Below are 23,892 nucleotides of genomic sequence, written 5' to 3' on the forward strand. Positions count from 1 at the left end.
GAGAGAACTCTGAAAACAGAGAATGTACCTTATTTTCAAATGCCCATGAAGCATCAAAAAATTCACTGTATTGATCATAAAGCAAACTTCATTTAAAAAAAGCAAACATTAGGGGCTTCCCTGGTGGCACAGTGGTTGAGAGTCCGCCTGCCGATGCAGGGGACACGGGTTCGTGCCCCGGTCCGGGAAGATCCCAAGTGCCGCAGAGCGGCTGGGCCCGTGAGCCATGGCCGCTGAGCCTGCGCGTCCGGAGCCTGTGCTCCGCAACGGGAGAGGCCACAACAGTGATAGGCCCGCGTACCACAAAAAAAAAAAAAAAAAGAGCAAACATTAGTCTAGTGTAATGCATTGAAAATAGACAGGATTTGACTTTTAGTCTGCTGCTCCCCTCAGTCACTTGTGTGAGCTTGGCTTATTATGTTATTTCTATCCCAATTTCTTCATTCGTAAATGGGGAGGGCCCCTTCTGGAGGTAATATTTTCTGTTTCTTTGCTTTCTGGTTAAAAATATATTACCCTCAAAAGAATGATGTTGGACCCTTATCACATAAATAAAAATGAACTCAAAATGGATCAAAGACCTAACTGTAACAGCTAATACTATAAAACTCTTAGAAGAAAACTTAGTGCAAAATCTTCATGACATTGGATTTGGCAAAGATTTCTTGAATGTGACACCAAAAGCACAGTTTGGGATGAGGAAAAAGTTCCGGAAATGGATAATGGTGGATGGTTGCATAACAATGTGAATTACTTAACAGTGCCACTAAACTGTACAGTTAAAAATGGTTAAAATTCTAAACTTTATGTCGTATATTTTACCACAATAAAAATTATTATATTTCATGCATGCAAAAGAATATAGAAAAAAAGCAAACATTAAAACAAGTTTATCTCTTACAGCAGGATTTTCTAACCATAGTACAGTAAAATTAGAAATAAATAGCAAAAGTTGGAAGAAATAAACATTTCAACCTCTTGGAAAAAAAAAAACCAAATCTGTAACTAAGAATGACTTGAAAATAATGCTAATGAGAATATTAAGAACAAAATCTATGAGATATGGCCAAGGTATAGTCTTAAATATTTTTGTATTCGTAGTCTTAAATATTTTCATTACTTAAATAAGGGAGATTAAAAACAAATTAGCCATTTATTTATTTTCAAATACATTTCTGAAAAAGAAAGGAAGTAAGAATAAAAAGGGAAAGAAATAGAATAAATTGGAATTTAGAGTAGAATTCATTTATTTATTCATAAATAAATTCAGGAACTGGTCCTCGTGTGTGTTTGAGAGAGGTATAAATACGAATAGAATACAAAAGCAATAAAATAAACTACTAGCAAGCCAAATCAATTTTAAAAAGCAAAAGAACATCTGTAAAAATGCATAAATGATACATGGAAAGTAAATATAATTCAATGGAAACTAAAATAAATTTAGAGTTATTTGTGTAACTATGCTAGTGTTTTGAAAATCTGGATAAGATGGATTTAAGAAACTCTGCTTTACGAAATTAGACTCGAGTAGAGATAGATAGTCTAATCATCTGCCTGCCTCTACCTGAGGGTCCCCTTCCTCTAGTGTGGGTTAGTAAAGAGAAGGATTTAGATCAGGCCCCTGTTGAGATGACCACCTGGCATTTACTGGCCAGCATTCTGTGCTTTCACTATTTCCAGGTCCCTTCGTTGATGGTTATATCCTGAACTTTGGGATATGGTCTCCTTGATAGATGCTGAGCCCTCTATGAGCTCCCATGAAGGGGTAAATATAGGATAAGAAACACTATGCTTTAGAACCCTGTTGCTTTACCCTTCATAACATCACACAAGGAGGTATAAGATTATCAGATTTTATGGTAGGGTTGGGGTAATGACCGGGAATCTCAATTATGAAAGAAAAAATTTTAAACTGTATGCTAACATGACTTTTCCTATACTTCAAGAAATAGCACTATGAAGTTAACCCCTAGTTAACCCATGGAGGGCCCCCTATGGGTGCTACCGGTTCTAATCTTGTTCCCCCTTTCTACTCTACTGGATGACTCCTTATTCATTTTTTGGGAAATGGCAACCTTGCTCAAAAGAAGTTGTCCCTCCAATATTTTCTCAGCAATGCCTTCCTGAAGTCTAAGTTATTCACTTTAGAATAAGGTCACAGACATTCAACAGAATAGTACCTGGTGGCCTTGACAACCCACATTTCGCAGAAGGTACCAGGGGTGTGTCGTGAGGGGAGCTTGGAACTCCAAGTCCTGCAGAGCAGCTCAGGGTGGGCACACTTAAGTCTGTTCCCATTCAAGTTGTCCCCAGTGCAGACTTGCAGACTTTCCTCTTTAGTCTTCCAAGTGTCTAGCTGGTAACTGTTTAATCAGATGTCCATACAAACATCCCTAGGACAAATACTCATTCTCAGAGGTGATACAGTCTAAGCTCATCAGGAGAAGATAAATATCTTCTTAACTTGTCCATTTGCAAGTTTGCTTCTCTAACTGGAGTTACAACTTCACATTCATGGCAGGACAGAATTCTCAGTCCTCTTGTCTTTTGTTGCTTTGTGTCATCATTGTTGATAGAGGACCTTTTACTGTACTAAAACCTCCAAGTTACGCTGTGAGAGATGATAAATATTGGCATGAGATTCATCTATTGTATAGATGCTAAGAACCTGAAAGGCTTAACCCCAATGCACAACTAACTGTGGATCCATTCTTGTGGGTCTCAGCACTGAGCAAGGAACAAGTTACATTTCATCTGAGGCTCCTGAGAAGGACCATCTCACTGGCTTTGACCTGGAAGAGCCCAGACAGGATGCAACTTTAAGCCTGGGGTTGGGGTGGAAGGTATGCACGCGCGTGCGTGTGTGTGTGTGTGTGTTAGAATGGACAGATATAAAAATGAAGAAGAAGGTAGGCCAGAAAAGGAGGGCCTCCCAGACACCAGTCTCTGTTTGGACTAAAAGGAAGAACTGTGTGTTAGTCTTCAGAGCAACTTAGTTTCTCCCTTTAGACTTTGTTTTGGATTGTGTCGCCTTGGGCCTGTCAGCATACAAAATAAGGCTTATTTCTGAATCAAATATCATCATGAGTTATCCCCTAGGTATGCCATACCCCTTTCTGAACTTTAAAAACTACTGCTTTTTAGGGTTCAATTAAAGCACTGCCCTCCTCTCTCCAGGGTGAGTTGTCTAATAACAGGACTCTGAGAACTTCTAGTTTATCACTAAAAAGCCACCTTATTTATTAAAAGCAATATACTTACATAAATTACTCAGCTACCAAAAGTCATTTAAGAAAAAATTAAAAATATGAAGCTTCTATTCTTTAAAACATGTTTTCATTTACTTTACTTCACTTCCACATTGCTTTTTCATGATAGCCTGGGTCGTCAGAACCAGTACGTTTGTCTTAAGCCAAGAATTCTAAGAACCTCGACAGTTAGTAACCGTACTCACTAACACTGTAATTCCAGAGACGTTTGCTCTCTGGTAAAATTAGGTTATTTGATAGTGTTATCCTCTTGCTGAAACTGACAATTTTCCTTCCTAGTTTAAATTGTCTTTTTTTGGCCACAGCTTCAGTTAAACAATACCAATTATTTCACAGATGGCCTCACATTCCCCAAATGTAATATCCTCCAGAGCCTTTTCAATACATCTTACATCTACCTTTCTACCCTTGCCTTTCAGATCTGTTTTATACCCAGCACAATCTATTATCCATAACAGAGAATATTTGAATTGATGCAGTAAAATGAACCCAGACTGATCTCACCAGAGCGCTGACATGTTAGACGGCTGTCAGCCTGCCCTGCAGAGAGCATTCCAGGGCTCTGAAGACTAATAATGAAAGCAGCTTGATGGAGAAATGGGTCAGAAAGCCTTCAGATTTTCTTTCATTTTCTTTTTTTCAGTTCTAAAAAGGGGTAATCTGATACCCTTAAAAGAATTTTTAAAATAGAAAAAGAAAGACCTCATCTTACCACCCAAACACAAATTAATTTTATAGTTTTTACATTCCCTTCTAGTTTTTGCCTGTATGCACACATCTTTTTTTTTAAATATAGATTTTGTGTTGTGAATCTACAATTCAGTGTTTTCTTTCCACTTGATACTGTATTATAAATAGTTTTCATGTTTTTACCTTTTTTCATAGTTTTACTTTTTAGTGTTGTCACAGTCTTTCATAATGTGAGAGTGCTACGATCTGTTTAATAATTTCCTTATTATTGAATGACAGCCATGCCTCCCTAGCATTGCTCAGGATAATGATTAACCACTGGTTAATACCATTGAATAGACATGAAAATAACTGTGAGTTGTAATATTATAATTTTCTGTGATTGCAATGATAAATTCAGAGCTGGGATATCTTTCAACTTTGGAGCAAGATTACTTTATGTATCATATCTGATACGCCCTGTTGCTCACTCTGAAGGGTTTTGCCCTGAGTGGCAGCCCAGGGCAATAAAGCAGCAAGGGTGCTCCGAAGTAGGGCTGCCTGTGTTGGAAGCCTGGCTTCACCTTTACTGCCTGTTTCAGTTTAGTAAATTATTTAACCTCTTTACATCTCCGTTTCTTCCTCTGTAAAATGACTATAATGATAATCCCTACCCTACAGGATTATTTAAAGGTTACATGATCTAGCACTTATATAGTACTCAGTACATGTTAGCTGTCACTATTGTTTTAGCCCTCGTGACCTATTAGTGGTGGAGGTAATGGATCCTCACTTGGATCTGCAGTTGTATGAATATGAAGGAGTGGTTTCAGTGAGTTTTTGTCTGGTATAATTTCACAAGTATATCTATAGGATAAAAATGTTTAAGGTTAACACTTCAAAAGATCAATAAACATGTGGAACCTCTCCATCCATGAGATGATGGCAAAAGTTAAAATATGTAATTTTTTGACAATCTAAATATATTCATTATTATTATATTTTTGGTGTTTAATAAAATATGTAACTTTTAAAACTCACTCAACGGACCAGTTTCTTTTAAGAATATGTGTTATACTACTCTGTGGAAGAAAAATATTTGACGTGCCTCACAGAGCTCCCCCCCGACATAAGTGTCTGGTAAGCCACTTAACTTCTATTTTTTATTGGACCAAATCAAATGTATTCTGACATAAATAATGGGAATCATAATAGCACCTACCTCATAGGGCCGTTTTGAGCATTAAATGAGTTACTATTCCTACAGTAGAATAATGTCTGAACATAGTGAGTAGATGGAAATGTTGGCTAATAAATGAAGTTAAAAAATCATCCCAATGTATTGATACTCTTTTTAGCTTTTGTATTATGTGATTGATAATTTGATTTATATGGAGAGTATATGGAGGAACTTAATTTTATTTATATGGAGATTTTGGTCACTTCTAATTTTTAGCTTTTACTACAGTGCCGCCAGTGAGGATCTTCGTGCATGCAGTTATGCGTTTTCTTCTTTTCAAATATATCCTTGAGGATGAAAATCTCAGGAGTGGGTTTGCTGGAGCGGTTTCGTGAAGACGTGGTTTCCTTCTGATGAGAAAGTTTTGCAGGAAGTGGGCCGGAAGGAGTAGAGCTAAGGTATAGGGCACTGCTGGAGATGGCAAAGTCAGGAGAGCTGCAGAGAGGTGAGGGCCCTCCTACCAGCATGGTAGCTCAGTGCTGCTGGGTGTTGGCAAGGAGGTCAAACCAGGGTGGTGTGGGGAAAAGAGTGATGGTCTGGAATCTGGAGACATGACTTTTACATCCATGTACGCCTCCCTCCTGAAATGCAAAGATGTTTTGTCTCTGTGGGTCTCAGTTTCCCCTAAAGCCTTTCCCAGTATTAGGGTCTAAGAGTCCCCTATTTCTGAAATGTTAATTAAATACCTTATACATGCCAAGATCCGTGTTTGGAACTAGGAATGCAACGATGAGTAAAATACAGTAAGTCCCTTGATGTAGTCATGTAAGACAATTTAAAAGGTAAATTTAGAGTTGGTAAACTCAGGTGATAGGCAAATACAGAAATTTATAGAGGCACGGGAGAGGGGTGGGAGAGCACCCGTTCCAGCCTTGAGGGGTGGGGCCTGGCAGAGCGGGGGATGTTTTCCTAGAGGGGGTAGTGGTTGAGCTGAGTCTGAAAGGATGAGCAGGAGTTAAGTATTGACTATGGGGGAGAGTGAAGAATGTCTGGGCAGAAGAGGTGGCCTGGGTAGAGGTACAGTGAGAATAGCAGGGTGCCTTCAGAGGACCAGCGGTTCCGTGTCCTCAGGGAATCCAAAGCATGGCAGGTGACCTGAGGTGTGTCTGGGGACGTGGCCGGGGTCCTTGCACATCACTGTAAAGAGTTTAGGTTTTCTATGTACCATTTTACCCAAGGATGGCTTTGGGTATATGCTAGCCTCCACTCGCAGCCAAGACTCTGTCTTGATTTCCCCATACCTTGACATTTCTTTCCCCCCGGAGGCTCGGAGCACCTTGCTTTTGAGATTGACCACTAGCTGTCGCTATTGAACAGATCTGGCTGCCGACAGCTAAAGGCCAATGGTGGTGTCCTAGGCTGCTAGCTCCCGGCGGCCCTACCAGATGCTTGAGTGTGCCCTGCCTCCTCTGGGTCTGTTTATCCGTCCTGAGAGGTGACTCACAAGTAGGCACGCAGTGAGGAAGTGGTGGTAGCCCTTGAGCAGAACCTGGACAAGCTGGGGGAAGGAATTGTGGTGAAGTGCGGTCCACCACACCACCGCAGTCAGCCACTGGGTGGCGCTGCCACCACTGACCGCAGAAAGGGAGGCGTGTGAAAAGGGTAAGTCTGGATAGGACTGCTTTGCTGCTTTGGGACGGGGTAACTTTTGCGTCCACTCTGTTACCTGGAGTTCGGAGGCCACAGGACTGGTCAAGGACAGTGTGAGGGAGGTCTGGAAGCACACCGACCCGACAGTCCCGGATCAGACAACACTGCCACTTTTCGGGTCCTTCAGGCCTCACCTCTGGCCGGTGTGTGTTTTTTGACTTGTCCCCAGTTTCCACCCTTTGGTTCCAGGTCATGCAAGGAGCCAATACACCCTTCCCTTCGGCTTCTGTTTCCTTATTTTCCTTCCCAGCAACTCCCATCTCCAAAGCCTCCCCATTCAGCAGGTGTTCATCTGGTACTTTTCTTTTTTAGGAATCCATTTCCCCCTCTCCTTTTTCCTGTGGCATTGCTGTTCGCTGTGTCCTCACCCTGTGTGTTCGGAATCTGTGCAGACTTATTCTGCTTCTCCTGGCTTTTTTGCCTCTGGGTGTTGTAGTTCTAAGTACCATTTTACCTTTTCAAAAATTCTCTCTTTTCTTGTCTGCCTTCTCTTTTCACATTTGCCCTGTCTTCATCCCTGTCTCCCACTCCCCCACCTTTAAAAAGCAGAGAATTTAGACATATTCTAAGTCTAACTAGAAAACTTGTGAGTCTAACAACTAGAGAAATTAAAAAAGTTAAAGTCTAACAACTAGCGGGGGAGGATATAGCAAGTAAGGGGTATCTTGACTTTTCTTGGCATCCTTCATGAACTGGCGACCCTCTGGGGTGGGCTGGTGATCTAGGGGTGCTGAGAGGCTGACACTGAGGCAGACTTGCCAGAGACATTGTGAGACAGCATGGGTATATATGTGTTTTTCTTTTCCCTTAATGCTGCAAGTACCTGCCTTGAGAAATTAAGGGATGCTTCTGGGACTTGATTAGCATAGTGTCCCCGTGCTCTGGGAGGGGCACTAATGAAGAAGAATGTGGGTTCTTGGCAAATTCCCTGGACAGCAGGCAATGCCAGAAGGGGTAAGGGTTCTACCCAACATGTAGCATCCTCAGAGGGGAACAGGAGCACACTCTGAGCCAAGGGAAGGTTAGGCCTGTGACTAAGGTCCCAAAGGACTGGTTAGTAGCATAACATATGCTGACTTCTTCCTCTCACACCACTTTAGAGCCTTAGTCTCCAAAGGGGATGTGTTGCAGGGACTACTGGGGTGTAGGGAGAAAAATATTAGAATTTCTCTTTATTATTTTATCTTGTCTTTTTAAGATTTCTATTTTTGCATATGTTTTGTGCTAGTAAATATTACATGCATATATTATATAAATAGCTATATATCTATCAGAAATACATATGCCTAATCATTTTTTAATGATGAAGTGTGGGATCCAAAGTTTCAGAGATCACTGCGCTGGAGAATCTTTGGAGCTTGCCGTGGACTCTAGCAGAGGTCTGTGATGCTGGCCCAGAGCAGCCCAGCTGAGGAGAAAGGCCCAGCCTGTGTGGACAGACTTGGCGGCGAGGTGGAACTTAGTTGTCCTTGAGAGGGAGCTCTCCAGAAACAGCAGCTGGATGACTGTCCCCCATGCCCATGTGAGTCACAGCCTCTGAGGTCACCTCAGGGTCCCCTGCTACCTGATATCTTAGGGCCTTTTATTACATTCTTTGCTGAGGAGAGGTTTCATAGTTTCTCAAAGGGAAATTTGAAGAGGTGGGAGGCCTGGGATGTTCCCCAGCGTGGGGGGAACTGTGACTGATTAGGACTTTGCAGACGGTCAGTGGGAGGGGATCCTGTCACCATGATTAGGAGCCTGGCATCTTAGGGGCTGTGTCCTTCCACTCTGACTGTATCTCAGACTTATTTCCGAGGTGATTTACATTTGTGACAAACACTTGTGGTTGCCTAAAGGAACCCCATTTTTGTTTGGGGTGGAAATGTGCTCAGCTGAAAATTCCATTTCTCAACCTCTCTTGAAGGATAACTGGAAATATAGAAGGAGCCTGGCTGCTGGAGGTGCTGGTCTGCTCTTCCCGGACTTTTTGTTATGGAAGGAAAAGAAATCTCTATTTGATTCAGCCATTGCAGGGGTTTTTCTGTTGCTCCCAAGGGAATGCAGTGCTAGTGAACATGAAGGTGGACTCAGGGCTCGCAGACACCTGAGTTAAGGCCATGACTTCATGCAAGATGCTGATGTCCTTAGAGTTGAAGAATGTGAGTGTCCCCTGTCTCAGGGAGCCCTTGTTCCCTCTTCTTCTCCAGCAATGATGGAAACAAGCTGTCCTGTTACTTGCAAGTCCTTGGAAGTGGAGAGAGGCAATGAGCTGGCCCTTTAAGAATAACTAATTCTGTTAAGAATGTGGAAAGTGAAAGTCAGGGTGAGTGCTGGAGCCTGCTGTGCAGGTTTGAGCGAACTGATGGTGCTTAGCTCTGCTAATACAAATTCAGTGGTGGCAACTGGTGGCTTCAAATTGGCCATGGTGAGAGTATTTGTATCACGGAAGCAGGCAAATATTACACATCAGGGCTTTTTTCTTTTTTTTTTCTTTTCGGGAGAGCCAGTTGTTAAGCATTTACCAACACAGCCATGGAAAGATCACAAGTTTAGTTTACTAACTGCCTTAATATTGTTTCATAGCTTCTCTGCTTTCCCCATGCTGTCTAATAAGTTATAAGTGAGCAGAATCAAGAAGCAGCTGATTTCTACTGAACTCAGGCTGAAAAGTCTTTTATATATTTACTTTTAAAGATCCTTGAATTTTATTTATTTATTTATTTATTTGGTTGTGTCGGGTCTTAGTTGTGGCATGCAGGGTCTTTTGTTGTGCATGGGCTCTAGGCATGGGCTTAGTTGCCCCGAGGCATGTGGGATCTTAGTTCCCCCAACGAGGGAGCCAACCCACATCCTCTGCATTGGAAAGCAGATTCTAAACCACTGGATCACCAGGGAAGTCCCAGGCTGAAGTCTTATTATGTCTTTGGGCCTAAGGTGAGCCCTAAAAGTTCAGCCTGAAGGCAGAACTAATTTTAATCTGACTGGCTGTAAATTTGTCATCCAGTCAAGCCCCTGTCTCGGCATTCGTGTCCTTTCCACATCATCAGCCTCCTGCCCCCATCCTGTCGACAATCTACAGGGCCTCAGCTCTTGCAAACCTGGCTTCTTGCCCCAGCTGTGTCACCCGCAGCAGCCCCCGATTCTGGGTCTGGAACAGCAGTTTCTCACTTGCATCCACACACCTTATGATCTTCCTTATGAGCATACCACATGTTCTTCTTATGATGTGACATGACACCCCTCTATCAAGAGGTGGGGTCTGTATGCCCTGTCCTTGAAATGGGGTGGATCTTCATAAAACTGCTTCACTAATAGCATATGGTTGGTCATAATGGGCAATACAGCTTCTGCCTGGCTCTGTCTCTCAGGACACATGCCTTTGGAGCCCGGAGCCACCATGTAAGAAGTCCGGCAGCCCTGAAGCTGCTGTTCTGAGAGACCACGCGGAGAGGCCGCAGAAAGCTAGAGATGCCCAAGGAGCCCTCAGCTGTTCCAGGCTCTAGCTAGCCAAGTCTTTCCAGTTCAGGCACAGGTTGCATGCGCGATGGGGCCTGCGGGTGATTTAGTGCCTGGCCTTTGAGCCGGCCCAGCTGTGCTGAATGGAGCAGAAGTGAGCTGTCCTCTCTGAGCCCTGCCCAGACTCATGAGTGAAGTAAATGTTTCTCTGAGGTACCAGAGATGAAGCCTTCACCATATCTTTAGCGGGGACATGCTTCAACCCACAACACTGCCATTGCAAGAGACACAGGTCTGCTCTTCAGAGGGAAGCCATTCCTAATTCTATCAGGTCTGAGAAGAGTGTTTTATGCAAGTTAGGCTCCCCATTCCATATACTCACACTGACACTGACACTCACACATATGTGTGCACAAGCCTCCCATTATGTGTGTTTATATATATGTAATATAAATATTATATATAAAATTTTAACATAAATGGGATTATGTTATACACATTTGTGAACAACTTATTTTATACACTTAACAGTATGTCCTGAAGGTCCTTCCATGTGAGTACTTTTAAATCTACCTCATCCCTTGTTATCATGATATAGTGATTTCATAGTATTGATAGCCTGTGGGTAGATAGTAAAGTTGTTTTCAGTGTTTTGGTGAGGGGTAGCCCTAACCACCAATGTAATGTTTGGTGACTTTAAAATTTTCCTAACAGTCAGTACAGTAATTCCTTATGGTAAGAGAATATTTTTGTAAAAAAAATATTGCTGGGTGACCTCCAGGTGGAGTCATAATCCACTTTGCATGATAAATGAGGGAGCGGGAGGTGGTGGGAGCTGAGAGCTCTGGGGTCCGAGTCAGGGAGGAGATGGGGCCGGGGAGGAAACACTTGGAAAGAGACCTGGCCCGGGGGGCCTTTTGAGTTAAATGATGCCCCCCCATTGAATGTAAACCCAGTCTTCCTTCCCCTCTCTGAAATATTAGGAAAAGGTGGCATTGCTCACCAATACGTTCAGTGAGAGTGGAATTGCTTTTGGAATCCACAAAGGAATGCTGAATTTTTGTGTCACCGTGGGTGAAAACAGACATCCTTGCACATATATTTTTGAGCTCATTATGAAGTGAGCTAGGCAGGCCAGATTCTCTTACATGGAACTCATCCAATGACAAAAGCCTTTGTGCTGCTGGTATCACTGAAATTGGACCTTGCCTCTGGAGACAGTGGACAGATATCTAGGGTTAGGGGAGCCAGGTAAGGAGCTGGGTTAGGGCCCTTGAGAGGGCATCTTGAGAAGGGCTCCCTGCAAAGATCCCTACAACCACCTGTGGGTGAGAGAAAGGGCTGAGTTTATTGCTCATTCAGGTAAGGGGAAATACTACCTTGGATGGAGACTTAGCAGCCTTTCAGAATGGGGGGGGGGCAAAGTCAGGATATTTATGAAGTGTTGGAGTCTACTTTAAGGTGGGCTTTCAGTGTGGTGACTTGATTAGAATTGGGGAAGGATCGTGATGCAAACATTTCAGACTGGTGACGACAGGGTTTTGACATGAGGTTCCAAAGAGTCGTGAAGAGTAATAGCCATTTGATGCTGTCTATTGAAAAACTGAGCATTTTTAAATGGGTTTGCAACATTTATCTTCCTGGACAGAAGTTACTTGGAATAGTAAAGTCATGCTGCTGAAGACAAGGGAATTGTAATGTCCAGGTTAGTGAAGACAGCAAATGATGAGGGTGTCAGTGGTATTGGTTCTCAGACCTAATTTTTGAGATCATCCCCTTTGGTTTCTGGGGAAAACCTCATGTAGTAAGACATTTAACCTCTACCCAAGCAAATTCTAAGTCGCTTTTAATATTGTTCCCACCCTTCAGTTAAGGAATGATTGCACTCTATTTCATCAATAAAGTCTGTGAAGAGGGAGCCTCATTTCTACAGGAGACTGAGGAGTGTTAATCTGACTGGTCAGAAACCAAGACATCTGCTAGACCTCATTTTACATGTGTATGTGTGTGTGTGTGTATTATGCTAGATAGTCAGAAACCAGACTTCACGTTTTTGGTCCATTTTCTCACACACAGGTTCAGTCAGGTCTCTCCTGCTCCCTTGCCCTGGACATAACCTGGGAAGGTCCATGTTATGGACTGAGAAAAGTCCAGCCATATTCACACTCCCAGATCCAGCTCCTTGTCCATGTGGCTGGCAGCTCAATGGACTCCAATTTGTTCTGCTGACCAGCCATTTAGATTAAGAAGAGAGAAAAGGAAATTTACCCTACACTTCCAGACCCATGTCTTGTGTCCCAGCATTACTTCCCCATGGAAACTCTACATTTGGGACTGTTGGGTTTGTGCTGGATATACACCATCTATCCCTCCAAACACTCTCCATCATTTTCCATCCCGCTCTGTGTATGGGTATGCTGACCTGTATGGTTTATATCAATCTACACTTTGCCCCTCTGTTCACCTAATAGAAAATACCAGTGAGAAATCAGAGGGAGGGAAGTGAATGAGGCTGGTATATTTATTTCCCCAGATCCCTCCCTGTGGTCCTTGACGGGCTGGTGGTATCCTTTAACTGAATGTCATAGCTCCTGTCATGTGGCATTCTGCAAACACTTCTTTCTATCTGGGCTTTTATAACAGTTCTCACCTCTTTTCCCGATGGTGGGCCTAGGGTTGGAAATAGCTGCAACTAACCCTGAGATGCTACATTACCTCTCTGATTTCCCTGTAATCTTGCCCACACTTTTGTAACAAAATCTCCTTTTCATTAACCTCTACTAAAATTATCCAGTTTGCCACTCTTACCTGTTGGGGGACCTGACCAATATAGGGCTTTGTTGAGTTGTTAATGTTTTGTTTCCTCTTTGGTTGTAGTCAAGTGATGCCTGGCAAGTGTTTGATAGATATTTGTTGAATGAATGAATGACTAAATGTGTGAGTGACAGGATTTGAACTCCAACCCCTCCTCTACAAACTTCTAATATACTACTGAGCGTTCACATGTAGAGTACAGTTGCTTGATGCACTCTGAGTACAATAAACAAATGTAGGTTCTGTGGCTCCAGTTTCCAGGAACCTCCACTTCTTTGGATTTGCCCTGGTTGTTCATACCCAGATGTCCTCCTTCCCAGAGGAGCAGTATGAAATAATATAAAGAGTATCTGAAATATACAAAATGGTAAAGACACGATGTTCACTAAATGAAGAGTAGGATGATTTCTTCAACTCAAATAGCGATAAAAGGTTCATATCACAAAATAAGAAATGTACACTGAAAAACTTCACATGTATAGGTTATGGTTTTAATGGAGTCATACTGAATGAACTGAAGTTACAGCCATGAAGTATGAATTTATAAAGTTTATGTGACCTTTATTATAATTAATATTGACTAAGCATTATAACATTATTACATATGAGATAAATTTGATATAACTATCTTGTAATTAAATCTATTGTTACTATCAGTTTCACAATTGCTGGTTCATGACATTCGTACACTTTCTACTGTGTAAGTGTTAGAGGAACTTCTTTAAATTTTGAGATGTGATATGTGACTTGCGACCCCCTGGGGACACTCATATCTCTCTGGGGAGATACCTTCGCGACGGAGCTCATGTAAATATCAGGCAGAATTGTTCCAAGCCCTCTTATCATGCCTAGCCCTAAGGAAGTGCCTAGTTCTTTATAAATATTTCCATATTATAATTTCGTAAGGAGAGAAATTCCAAGATCTTCCTCCCTGGATTTCCCAGCAGGAAAGGAGTCAAGACCGAACTGTCATAATACACTTCCTTTTGGCGCAGAGCTCCCCCTTTGATAATCTCCAGGGCACATTCTTCCTTTGGAGATGCTTCTGCATTATATATCCCAGCAGTTCCTGTCATGGCTGTTTCTGTAGAACGACAAGAGAAGAGTGGGGTTATCTAAGACTAGTAGAGTCTACATGATAGAAGGCCTGCAGACACCAACAGCTTAGCTTTTAGGGGCTGTTGGCCAGTGATTGCTCAGCAAGGTCCACGGGCCCTGGCAGGAATACATGGAGAAGACTGGGTATGTTAGGGTCTATTGGGCAAAGAGAGGCTTAGTGTTCATATGGGCCTCGTCTAACTGGATGAAAATTTGTGGAGGCAGCTGCAGGTTACTTGTTGGGAGATTTGAATAATACTCCTCTCTTGCGTGTTTTGGCTGGATGGAGTGAGGGAGTAATATGAGGGAGAAGAATGAGGATAGAGGTTATATGACGGTAAGTGTCAGTGGGCAAAACCAGAGTGAGGTATGATAACGACTACTGATTTGTAAAAGAAAATGATGGACGAGAATCCAGGCCTTTGCTCCCTTGTCAACACCAACCACTTTCACTTAGAAGGAAACTATTGTTACCTGTTCTCTTCCTCCAGGTATTCGTGTCCTTCTTGCCCAGCTTCTCTCTCTCTCTCCATCCTTGTTTCACTGTGTTTCTTTGTCTCTCTCTCTCTCTCTCTCTCTCTCTCTCGTTCTGTAGCTACTACTCAATTTACTCAATTACTCTTAAATAAAGTTTTCTTTTTAAAAAAATTTTTAAGTTTTATTTATTTATTTGGCTGCATGTCATGCTGGATCTTAGTTCCCCAGCCAGGGACAGAACCCGTGCCCCCTGCAGTGGAAATGCGGAGTCTTTACCACTGGACTGCAGGGAAGTCCCTTAAATAAAGTTTTCTTATCATACTCGCCACATGTTTTAGATAAACTTGCATTTGGACTTACAGAAAAGTTGTAAAAACTGTGCAAAGTTTTTCCTTATATTCTTCAATCACAACAACATAACCATTGTACAATTATCAACAATAGATACAATAGAATTGGAACAACCTTACTAATTAAACTGCAGGCTTTATTTGTTCACTAATATCCTTTATATTTTCCAGGATCTTATCCAGGATTTCACTTAGCAGTAATTTCGTCTTATTTTCCCTCTTATCTCTGACAGTTCCTCAGTCTTTCCTGTCGCTCATGGCCTTGATGCTGTTGAAGAGTACTGTTCAATTGATTTGTGTAATGCACCTCAATTTGGGTTTGTCCACTGTTCTTATAATTAGAATGAGGTTATGAATTTTTGGTAAGAATGCCCCCAAAATGATACTGTGTCCTTCTCAGTGCATCATATCAAAGGGTTCATGGTATCTATGTCTTATTACTGGTGTACTATCAAGGAAAACAAATTCACATTTGATAAGTCTCACATAGGAAAGTAATGGCCATTGAGTTTTCATGAGATTATAAGGTGTTCAGAATAGGGTCATACAATGAGTGTGGTGTCACTCAGCACACTTGGTCAGAATGGAAAGAAGGGTCAAAGAGCAGTCAGAGGCTCCACTAATGACAGTGGAGCCCCTTCATTAAAGGGAGACTAGCGCTGTCACTGGTTTTCAGTGCATGACACATGATGATATCAGGGAGGTCAGCACCCTCTTTACCCACAATAGTAAGAAAGACAATGCATCTACAGGCCATTTATTCCAATCTCTTGACCTTACCTGTGTCTATGAGGCCAAGGATACAGAGGGTGATCGACACATTGACATTGGTCACTGCATATTCCGCTCTGACAGAGGAGAAGAACCCATCCAGAGCAAACTTGCTTGCAGAATAGGCAGCAATAAGTGGATTAGCTGTTTTCCCTAAATGATATAAAGATGGGTTAACACGGGGACCTATTTCAACTCTGACAGAGCTGATCTGTGTTTTATCAGTAGCAGGCTTTGTAACCCCTGTGAAGTGCTTTTATCCTTTGACTCTTAGTTTCTCTCTACTCCCCAAAGAGATTATTATGCTGTGTTGAATTTCTGAAAGAGAAAAAACATTAAGGTATCAGAGAAACTCTCCTTGATGAGGCTGGGATGCAGTGTGGATTGGGCTGCAGGAAAGCCTTCATTGAAGAGAGATTAGTTAGATTTTTAGTAAAGATGGTAAATAAGTGTATTATGAAAGAGCCATGTAATTCCACAGCTGCTAACTTTTCCACCTCTGACCCAAGAGTGTTGGAATCCAAGGGTTTGGCAAGGGCTCTCTACACAGAGTCCTATCACTGATTTACTTTCTATGCAAGGGGAATGAAAACTCCTGTCTTTGTTTTCTACTCCATATCACTTTTCTTACTTTCATCAGCCTGGTTAATTCTCACTCAGTTTTTTGGAGGATATGTGGACATATGCCTGATAGCATAACCTATTCATTATACCCTTTCCAAGAGGAGAGAGTAGTGGTGTCCTGAAACCTTAGACTCTTTGCTCAGCATTATTATAACAGCTACTTTAAAATCCTTGTCTGCTAATTCTAAAATCTGGGTCATTTTAGGCCTGATATCCATTGATTGCCTTTCCCTCCTGCGTATGGGTCACATATTCCTATTCTTGTATGTGCAGTAATTTTTCATTGTATCGTTGATATTGTAAGAGTCTCTGGATTCTGTCATATTCCTCCAAAGAGTATTCATTTTTATTTTTTGGTGGGCAGTTAACTTGGCTGAAACTCTGTGTCTCTTGCAGTAGGTACCAGATGATATATCTGTTTAATTATTTGAATCTTAACTGGGCTTCTTGCTATCTACACTGCGCTGTGAGTTTTTCAGGGGACAAATAGAGATTTGAGAAGGGTTTACATACAGGATTTGGTGCCCTTGCACTGTGGCTCTTTCCTTTCTGGGATGTCTCCCTTCACTTTCCAGCTGCTACAGAAACCCCAAACTCTTCCTTCTGCTTTTACAAGGTAGTAAGATGGCAGATTTCAATCCTAAAATGACACTGATTGGGGTCTGCCCTTGAGCACAAGCTACAAAATTGGGAAACTCATCTAGTGTCATTTCCCTCTTTCAAGTGCCGACAACTCTCCAGTTTCTTCTCTTGATTCTTCTCTTCAGTGCTTTCAATGGTGTTTTCTGTATTTTTTCCAAGTTTGTTATCTGGAGAAGGTTGGTCTATGAGGTATTACCCTGCCATTATTGGAATTGGAACCTCTGTGAACTTTTAAAATATAATGAAGTTTCATTCCAAATCAATGAAGGAAGAATGATTTATTCAGTAAATATGCTGGGAAAGTTGTTTAACTAATTGGAAAAAATTGTTAGCTCCTTGTTTTATGTCATATATTAGAAAATGATGCATGGAAAATTATGGCAGGTGGTGTTGTCTACCCAATATCCATTTCCCTTTCTTTAATAAAAGAATCTAAACGTAGGGTGGATAGCTAGTGGGAAGCAGATGCATGGCACAGGGAGATCAGCTAGGTGCTTTGTGACCATCTAGAGGGGTGGGATAGGGAGGGTGGGAGGGAGACACAATAGGGAAGAGATATGGGAACATATGTATATGTAAAACTGATTCACTTTGTTGTAAAGCAGAAACTAACACACCATTGTAAAACAGTTATACTCCAATAAAGATGTTAAAAATAATAATAAAAAAGAATTTAATTTTGTTCAGGATAGCAATGTATTCAGATAAAAATATTTACTTCTTCAAGATTCCTTTGCTCTTTTGGGTAGTCATGTGATCTAAATCTGGCCAGTGAGAAATCTAGGAGTTGGGGTCTCCAGGAAAGATATTGATTACCTGATAAAATAGATGGATTCAGGTGACATGCAGCTTTTACATTTTGCCCTTTCTCTTTCTTTCTAAGTAGACTACAGATGTAATGCCTAAAATTGCAGTAGTCATTTATGAACTTGAGGAAAAGCTGTATATTAATTATATAATTAAGGATTATAGAACAAAAATGTGGAATGAGCTTAGATTCTTGAAGATATAGCAAGTCCATCAAACCAGCCCTGAACTTATTACCTGAGAAAAGGAAACCCTATTTAGTGTTAAGTCATTTTAAGTGGAGTTTTTATTTACATGTGCAGCAGAATGAATCTCCTGACTGATTAAAACATTCAATCATAGAAAGAGGATAATATAGGCAAACACTTACCAGATTCTTGTTTATGAAAAATCATTCTAACATAAAAGTAAAAAAACATGTAAAGGCAAAGAATATTTTATTATACAAAATGTAAAATTTCTATATGTCAAAATGGTAACTATAATAATTTCACTATACAGGTAAAGGGTAAATGATGAACTAGAAAAACATTTTCAACATATTAGTCAGACAAAAGCTTAATATCATCAATCTTTAATATATAAAGAACTCTTAAAAATTCCAAAAATACAAACAAATCTCTGTAGGGAACCACTCCATCCTCAATCCTCAATCATGAGTTTTGGCTTGAGATAACTCAGCAGTCAAGTTCCAGGAATGGGTGTGTAACACAGGATGTATAATCAGAGTTTCTGATACCACTGGGTTACTGACTAGTCTAAGGCTGGACCAAAGACCCAAGCAGGGCAACAAGATACATTGCTGTTGCCTAACAAGAAATCAGTTCCTTTTTCTTCCTCTGTGTCAGAACCCCAGCTGAATTCATGTTTCTACCTGTTGCAGAGACTGCAGTATTCTCTCCAAATATCTTCTGCCCCTCTTTCTTAGCAGTAGAATCCCGATTTGTAGCTGGGCTTAGTTATCTGGAATAAAGTCCACATTTCTCAGCTTCTTTCAGCCAGATGGTGCCAAATGACTAAATGCTGTCCAATAAGTTGTACACAAAAGTGTGTCATGTGATTTCTGGGATATGTCCTTAAAGGAAGAAATCAGTCTCTCCTTTCTCAATCCTTCCTCCTTCTTGGTTCCTGAAGGTTGACCCCAGAACTATCATGGACCTTGAAGTAAAAGCCGTATGTTGAGAATGGCAGAGCATTTAGAGAAAAGGAAGGAACCTGGGGGGTGACCATGGAGCTGCCTTCCTAGCCGTATCCTGCTTACCTCCAGACTTGACTTGCCTTTTAACTTATTACACCCACTGTTATTTTAGGTTTTCTGTGTCAGAGAGCTGCACCTACTCCATGTTGAGAGTCTCCCTCACTTTTATGTAGCCCATGTGCCAAAGGAAAGCTGATACCATCTCTAACTCTAGGGGTGGCTTGTATGATTTATTTAATACCATCCTCCTTGCCATGATTGTTACAGGAATGGGCATGGGGCCCAGTTTCGACCAGTGAGACTTGAGTGGAATCTTGTTGGAGTGTCTGGGAAAGTGCTTTGTCCTTATGGGAGTGTTTCGTAAAGTAGAAATCCTGTTTCTCTTCTGTTGGACATTTCCGTGTATGGATATGGGGGCTGAAATTGCTATATCTAGCTCACTGTCAGCCTGAGGATGAAGCCACACGTGGAAGAGAGCAGAGCCAAGAGAGTCACGGGGACACTGAGCTTGAGCCAAGTGAGTTGCCTGCCCTGCATCTGGACTTCCAGTTGTGTCAATAATTTTCCTGTTGTTTAAGTCAAAAATAGATCTAAATTGTTTATAAGAATAGCATAATCGTCAAAACTATGAGTTCTCGAGTTAGATGACTTGGGTGTGAAATCCCAAGTACGCCATTTCTTAGCTGTAATATGTGGATAATAATATTACTAAGATGAAGTAATCCATGTAATAGACTTAGCACAAACTGACACTTAGAAAACACTTAGTAAATGCTATTATTAGTAGTATTAGTATTTCAAATTGGTGAGAAAAGCATGAGCTGTTCAAAAAATCACGTTGGAACAAATAGCTAGCTATTTGGAGAAAAGAAAAATGCCATTCTAATAAATAAATTCAAATTATATTAGAGAATATATGTGGAAAATAAAATAATAAAATATGCGTGAATATATAACCTTAAGGTAAGAGATACTTTTTAAAGCATGAACTCAAAAGCATATGCTATAAAGGAAGAAACAAAAAGGTTTGAATATATGGGATTTAGAAAGCTTCAGTGTACTAGAAATGCTCGCCATTGCCTTCCTACACATCCCCTTCAAAAAGAATTTGTCTTTCCATCTACAGAAGGTCAGGTCAGTGGTAGTTAATCTGCACAATGGCTTGAACACATGTCATGGTCTCTCTCTTAAGAAACTGAAATAAGCAACAGCCGGGTTCTAATTAGCCGTGGATTTTGGATGGATTAGCTGTGGATTTTGAACTAAAACATCATGTAAGATTGGGACTGGGGTAGCCATTTCCAGTCATGGAAAAGGATAAGTAAACAGACAGACAAAATAAGTGGCCACATGGAGCAGACAAACAAAATAATCATAAAAGTTGAAGCTAAATAAGAGCTAACATTTACTAACATATATTTAGCTCTTATATACTAGTTTAAAGTCTAAAGGCTAAATAATTGCCTAAGGTTGCATGGTTAATGAGTTGGAGAACTAGGAGTCAAATCAGAATTCAAACTTGACTCTAGTGGCCAACACTTTCAAGCATAAGGTGGTATTTCCTCTACATAAGTCATCGTTCTTTATATGAGTGTTTCTCAGGAGCCATGTGTCAAATCCAGCCATTCCTGAGTGGGTGAAGATTCTCTCTACTTGACAACTAAGCCACAAATAGGCAAAATTTATGAAAAGCAGAAATATTTTCACTTAAAAAATTTACTTATTTAATTTATTTATTTGGCTGGGTTGGGTCTTCGTTGCTGTGTGCAGGCTTTCTCCAGTTGTGGCGAGCAGGGGCTAATTTTGTTGCAGTGCGCAGGCTTCTCATTGCGGTGGCTTCTCTTGTTGCGGATCATGGGCTCTAGGTGTGCAGGCTTCAGTAATTGTGGCATGTGGGCTCAGTAGTTGTGGCTCATGGGCTCTAGAGCACAGGCTCAGTAGTTGTGGTGCATGGGCTTAGTTGCTCTGCAGCATGTGGGATCTTCCTGGAACAGGGCTCGAACCCATGTCCCCTGCATTGGCAGGCGGATTCTTAACCACTGCACACCAGGGAAGTCCCAATATTTTCACTTTTAAGCTGACAGATGAGGGTACCCGTAAAAAGATAGAGCTAGTTACTCCTAGTCCCTTTGTATTAGTTTCCTGGGGCTGCCATAACAAATTTCTACAAACTTGGAGACTGAGACAAGAGAAATTTATTCTCTCATAGTTCTGGAGGATAGATGTCCCAAACCAAAGTATCAACAGGGCCACATTCCCTCTAAAGACTTTAGTGGAGAAAACTTTCTTGTCTTCAGGATTCTAATGTCTGCTCCTTATCTTTGGTGTTCCCTGGCTTGTAGATACATCAATCTCTGCCTCCATCTTCAAAATTTTTTGTGTGTCTGTAGATCTTTTTGTGTTTTTGTAAAACGTGTGGCTCTTTTTAAAAAAACTGTTTTTGGATTTATTTTTGGCTGTGTTGGGTCTTCGTTGCTGTGTATGGGCTTCCTCTAGTTGCGGCGAGCAGGGGCTACTCTTTGTTGGGATGCACGGGCTTCTGACTGTGGTGGCTTCTCTTGTTGCAGAGCACGGGTTCTAGGCTCTCAGGCTTCAGTCGTTGTAGCATGTGGGCTCAGTAGTTGCGACATGCAGGCTCTAGAGTGCAGGCTCAGTAGTTGTGGCACTCAGGCTTAGCTGCTCCGCAGCATGTGGATCTTCCTGGACCAGGGCTCGAACCCGTGTCCCCTGCATTGGTAGGCGGATTCTTAACCACTGAGCCACCAAGGAAGTCCTGCTCTTCTTTCTTTCTTTTTTTTTTTTTTTTTGTGGTACACGGGCCTCTCAGCGGCCATGGCTCACGGGCCCAGCCGCTCCGTGGCATGTGGGATCTTCCAGAACCAGGGCACGAACCCGTGTCCCCTGCATCGGCAGGCAGACTCTCAACCACTGCGCCACCTGGGAAGCCCCCTGCTCTTCTTATTAAGACACTTTTCATTGGATGTAGGCTCACCTAGATAATCTGAGATGATCTCATCTTGAGATCCTTAACTACATTTGCAAAGACCCTTTTTCATATAAACTCACATTCACAGATTCCAGGTTGACATATGCTCGTGGGTGGGTCACGCTTCAGCCCATTATACCCTTCTAGATGATGCTAAAGATATTGACTATGGCATTTCATAACGTATATGTCCAGGTAGCAACAAAAATGCAGAAGCAAGGGACCATGTGAACCCATAGTCTGCATTCCCATAGCAGTGATTTTTGTCCCACTAATGGAGCTCAGTGTATTCCATTTTCTATTCTTGATTACGACTTAGGTAATGCTCAAAATAATAAAAAGGATTCTAAGTTGTTTTGCAGGAGAAAAGGGACAGATTTTTTAAAAATTGTTGTTGTTCCTGAGAGGAAGGTGAGAAAAGAGAGAAAGGGAAAGAGGAAGAAAGGAGAGGGGTATGGAAGGAGCCATGGCAGAAGAGTTTTTGAAAAATTCATCAGATAGCTGTATGGTTTCAGAAAACGTTTTAAGTGGTGAAGAGAAATACTGAATTGACATAGAGATGGCCAAAAGGCACATGAAAAAATGCTCAACATTGCTAATTATTAGAGAAATGCAAATCAAAACTACAATGAGACACCACTTCACACTGGTCAGAATGGCCATCATTAAAAAGTCTACAAATAATAAATGCTGGAGAGGGTGTGGAAGAAAGGGAACCCTCCTACCCTATTGGTGGGAATGTATAGTGGTACAGCTACTATGGAGAAGAGTATGGAGGTTCCATAAAAACTAAAAATAGAGTTACCATGTGATCCTGCAATCCCACTCCTGGGCATATATCCAGAGAAAACTCTAATTTGAAAGGATACACATATGCCAATGTTCATTGCAGCACTATTTACAATATCCAAGACATGGAATCACCTTAAATGTCCATCGAGAGATGAATGGATAAAGATGTGGTATGTGTGTGTGTGTGTGTGTGTGTGTGTGTGTATAAAATGAAATATATATACATATAATGAAATATTACTCAGCCATAAAAATATTGAAATAATGTGATTTGCAGCAACACGCATCTACCTTGAGATTATCATACTTAGTGAAGTAAGTCAGACAAAGATAAATATCATATGATATTGCCTATATGTGGAATATAAAAATATAGAATGCAGGTGAACTAATTTACAAAGCAGAAATAGACACACAGACATAGAAAACTTATGGTTACCAAAGGGGAAAGGTGGGGAGGGATAAATTAGGAGTTTGAGATTAACATATACACACTACTATATATAAAATAGATAACCAAAAAGGACCTACTATAATACAGGGAGCAATACTCGATATTTTGTAATAACTTATAATGGAAAAGAATCTGAAAAAGAATAGGTATATTATGTATAATTGAACCACTTTGCTGTACACCTGAAACTAACACGCACACACACACACACACACACACACACACAATACTGAACTATTAGACAAGGGTCAAGATTGAACAGACTACTGAAAGTTTTTCATCTTCATTATGAAAATTATGCATGAGGTACACTTTAACCTAACTACCTATGGGAACTGTCAGTTTTTCAGCTGAAGGCTACAGCTGTCATTGACGTTCATTATAACCATATTTCATTTCTTAAATTTTGTGACCTGCCACTGATCTGCAAACCTTTAAACCAGTAGCTCTCATATTTAATTCCCGTAAGCACCATGTGTCAAGAACATGCAGTTTTGAGCCCACCTCCCCCTCAGAGTCTTCTAGTTTCACCAACTAGAAGTTGAGGTTTTGGGGTAGAGACTGTGCTGAAGGGTTCAGTAGGGAAGAGGGTCATAAACCATATCTAGGGTGG

General features: G+C 41.2%; 2 protein-coding genes across 3 annotated transcripts in view; one reads left to right on the forward strand and one right to left on the reverse strand.

The window, feature by feature from the left end:
• The first annotated feature begins 8,329 nt into the window (after positions 1 to 8,329).
• Positions 8,330 to 23,892, forward strand: part of LAMB3 (laminin subunit beta 3) — a 126,132-nt gene continuing 110,569 nt past the window's right edge. Inside the window, exon 1 of the mRNA XM_067032427.1 lies at positions 8,330 to 8,350. The gene's annotated coding sequence lies outside the window, so the exon portion shown is untranslated. The remainder of the gene's footprint in view (positions 8,351 to 23,892) is intronic.
• HSD11B1 (hydroxysteroid 11-beta dehydrogenase 1) overlaps positions 13,621 to 23,892 on the reverse strand; it is a 47,642-nt gene continuing 37,370 nt past the window's right edge. For both annotated transcript variants that reach the window (XM_059041255.2, XM_067032444.1), the window contains exons 6-7: positions 15,786 to 15,929; positions 13,621 to 14,164 (exon numbers count right to left, since the gene is read on the reverse strand). In XM_059041255.2, coding sequence (XP_058897238.1) covers positions 13,947 to 14,164; positions 15,786 to 15,929 — 362 coding nt within the window. In that variant the 3' untranslated portion in view covers positions 13,621 to 13,946. The remainder of the gene's footprint in view (positions 14,165 to 15,785; positions 15,930 to 23,892) is intronic.

This window comes from Kogia breviceps, chromosome 1 (assembly GCF_026419965.1).
Source record: "Kogia breviceps isolate mKogBre1 chromosome 1, mKogBre1 haplotype 1, whole genome shotgun sequence".
In the NCBI taxonomy this organism is placed as follows: Eukaryota; Metazoa; Chordata; class Mammalia; order Artiodactyla; family Physeteridae; genus Kogia; species Kogia breviceps.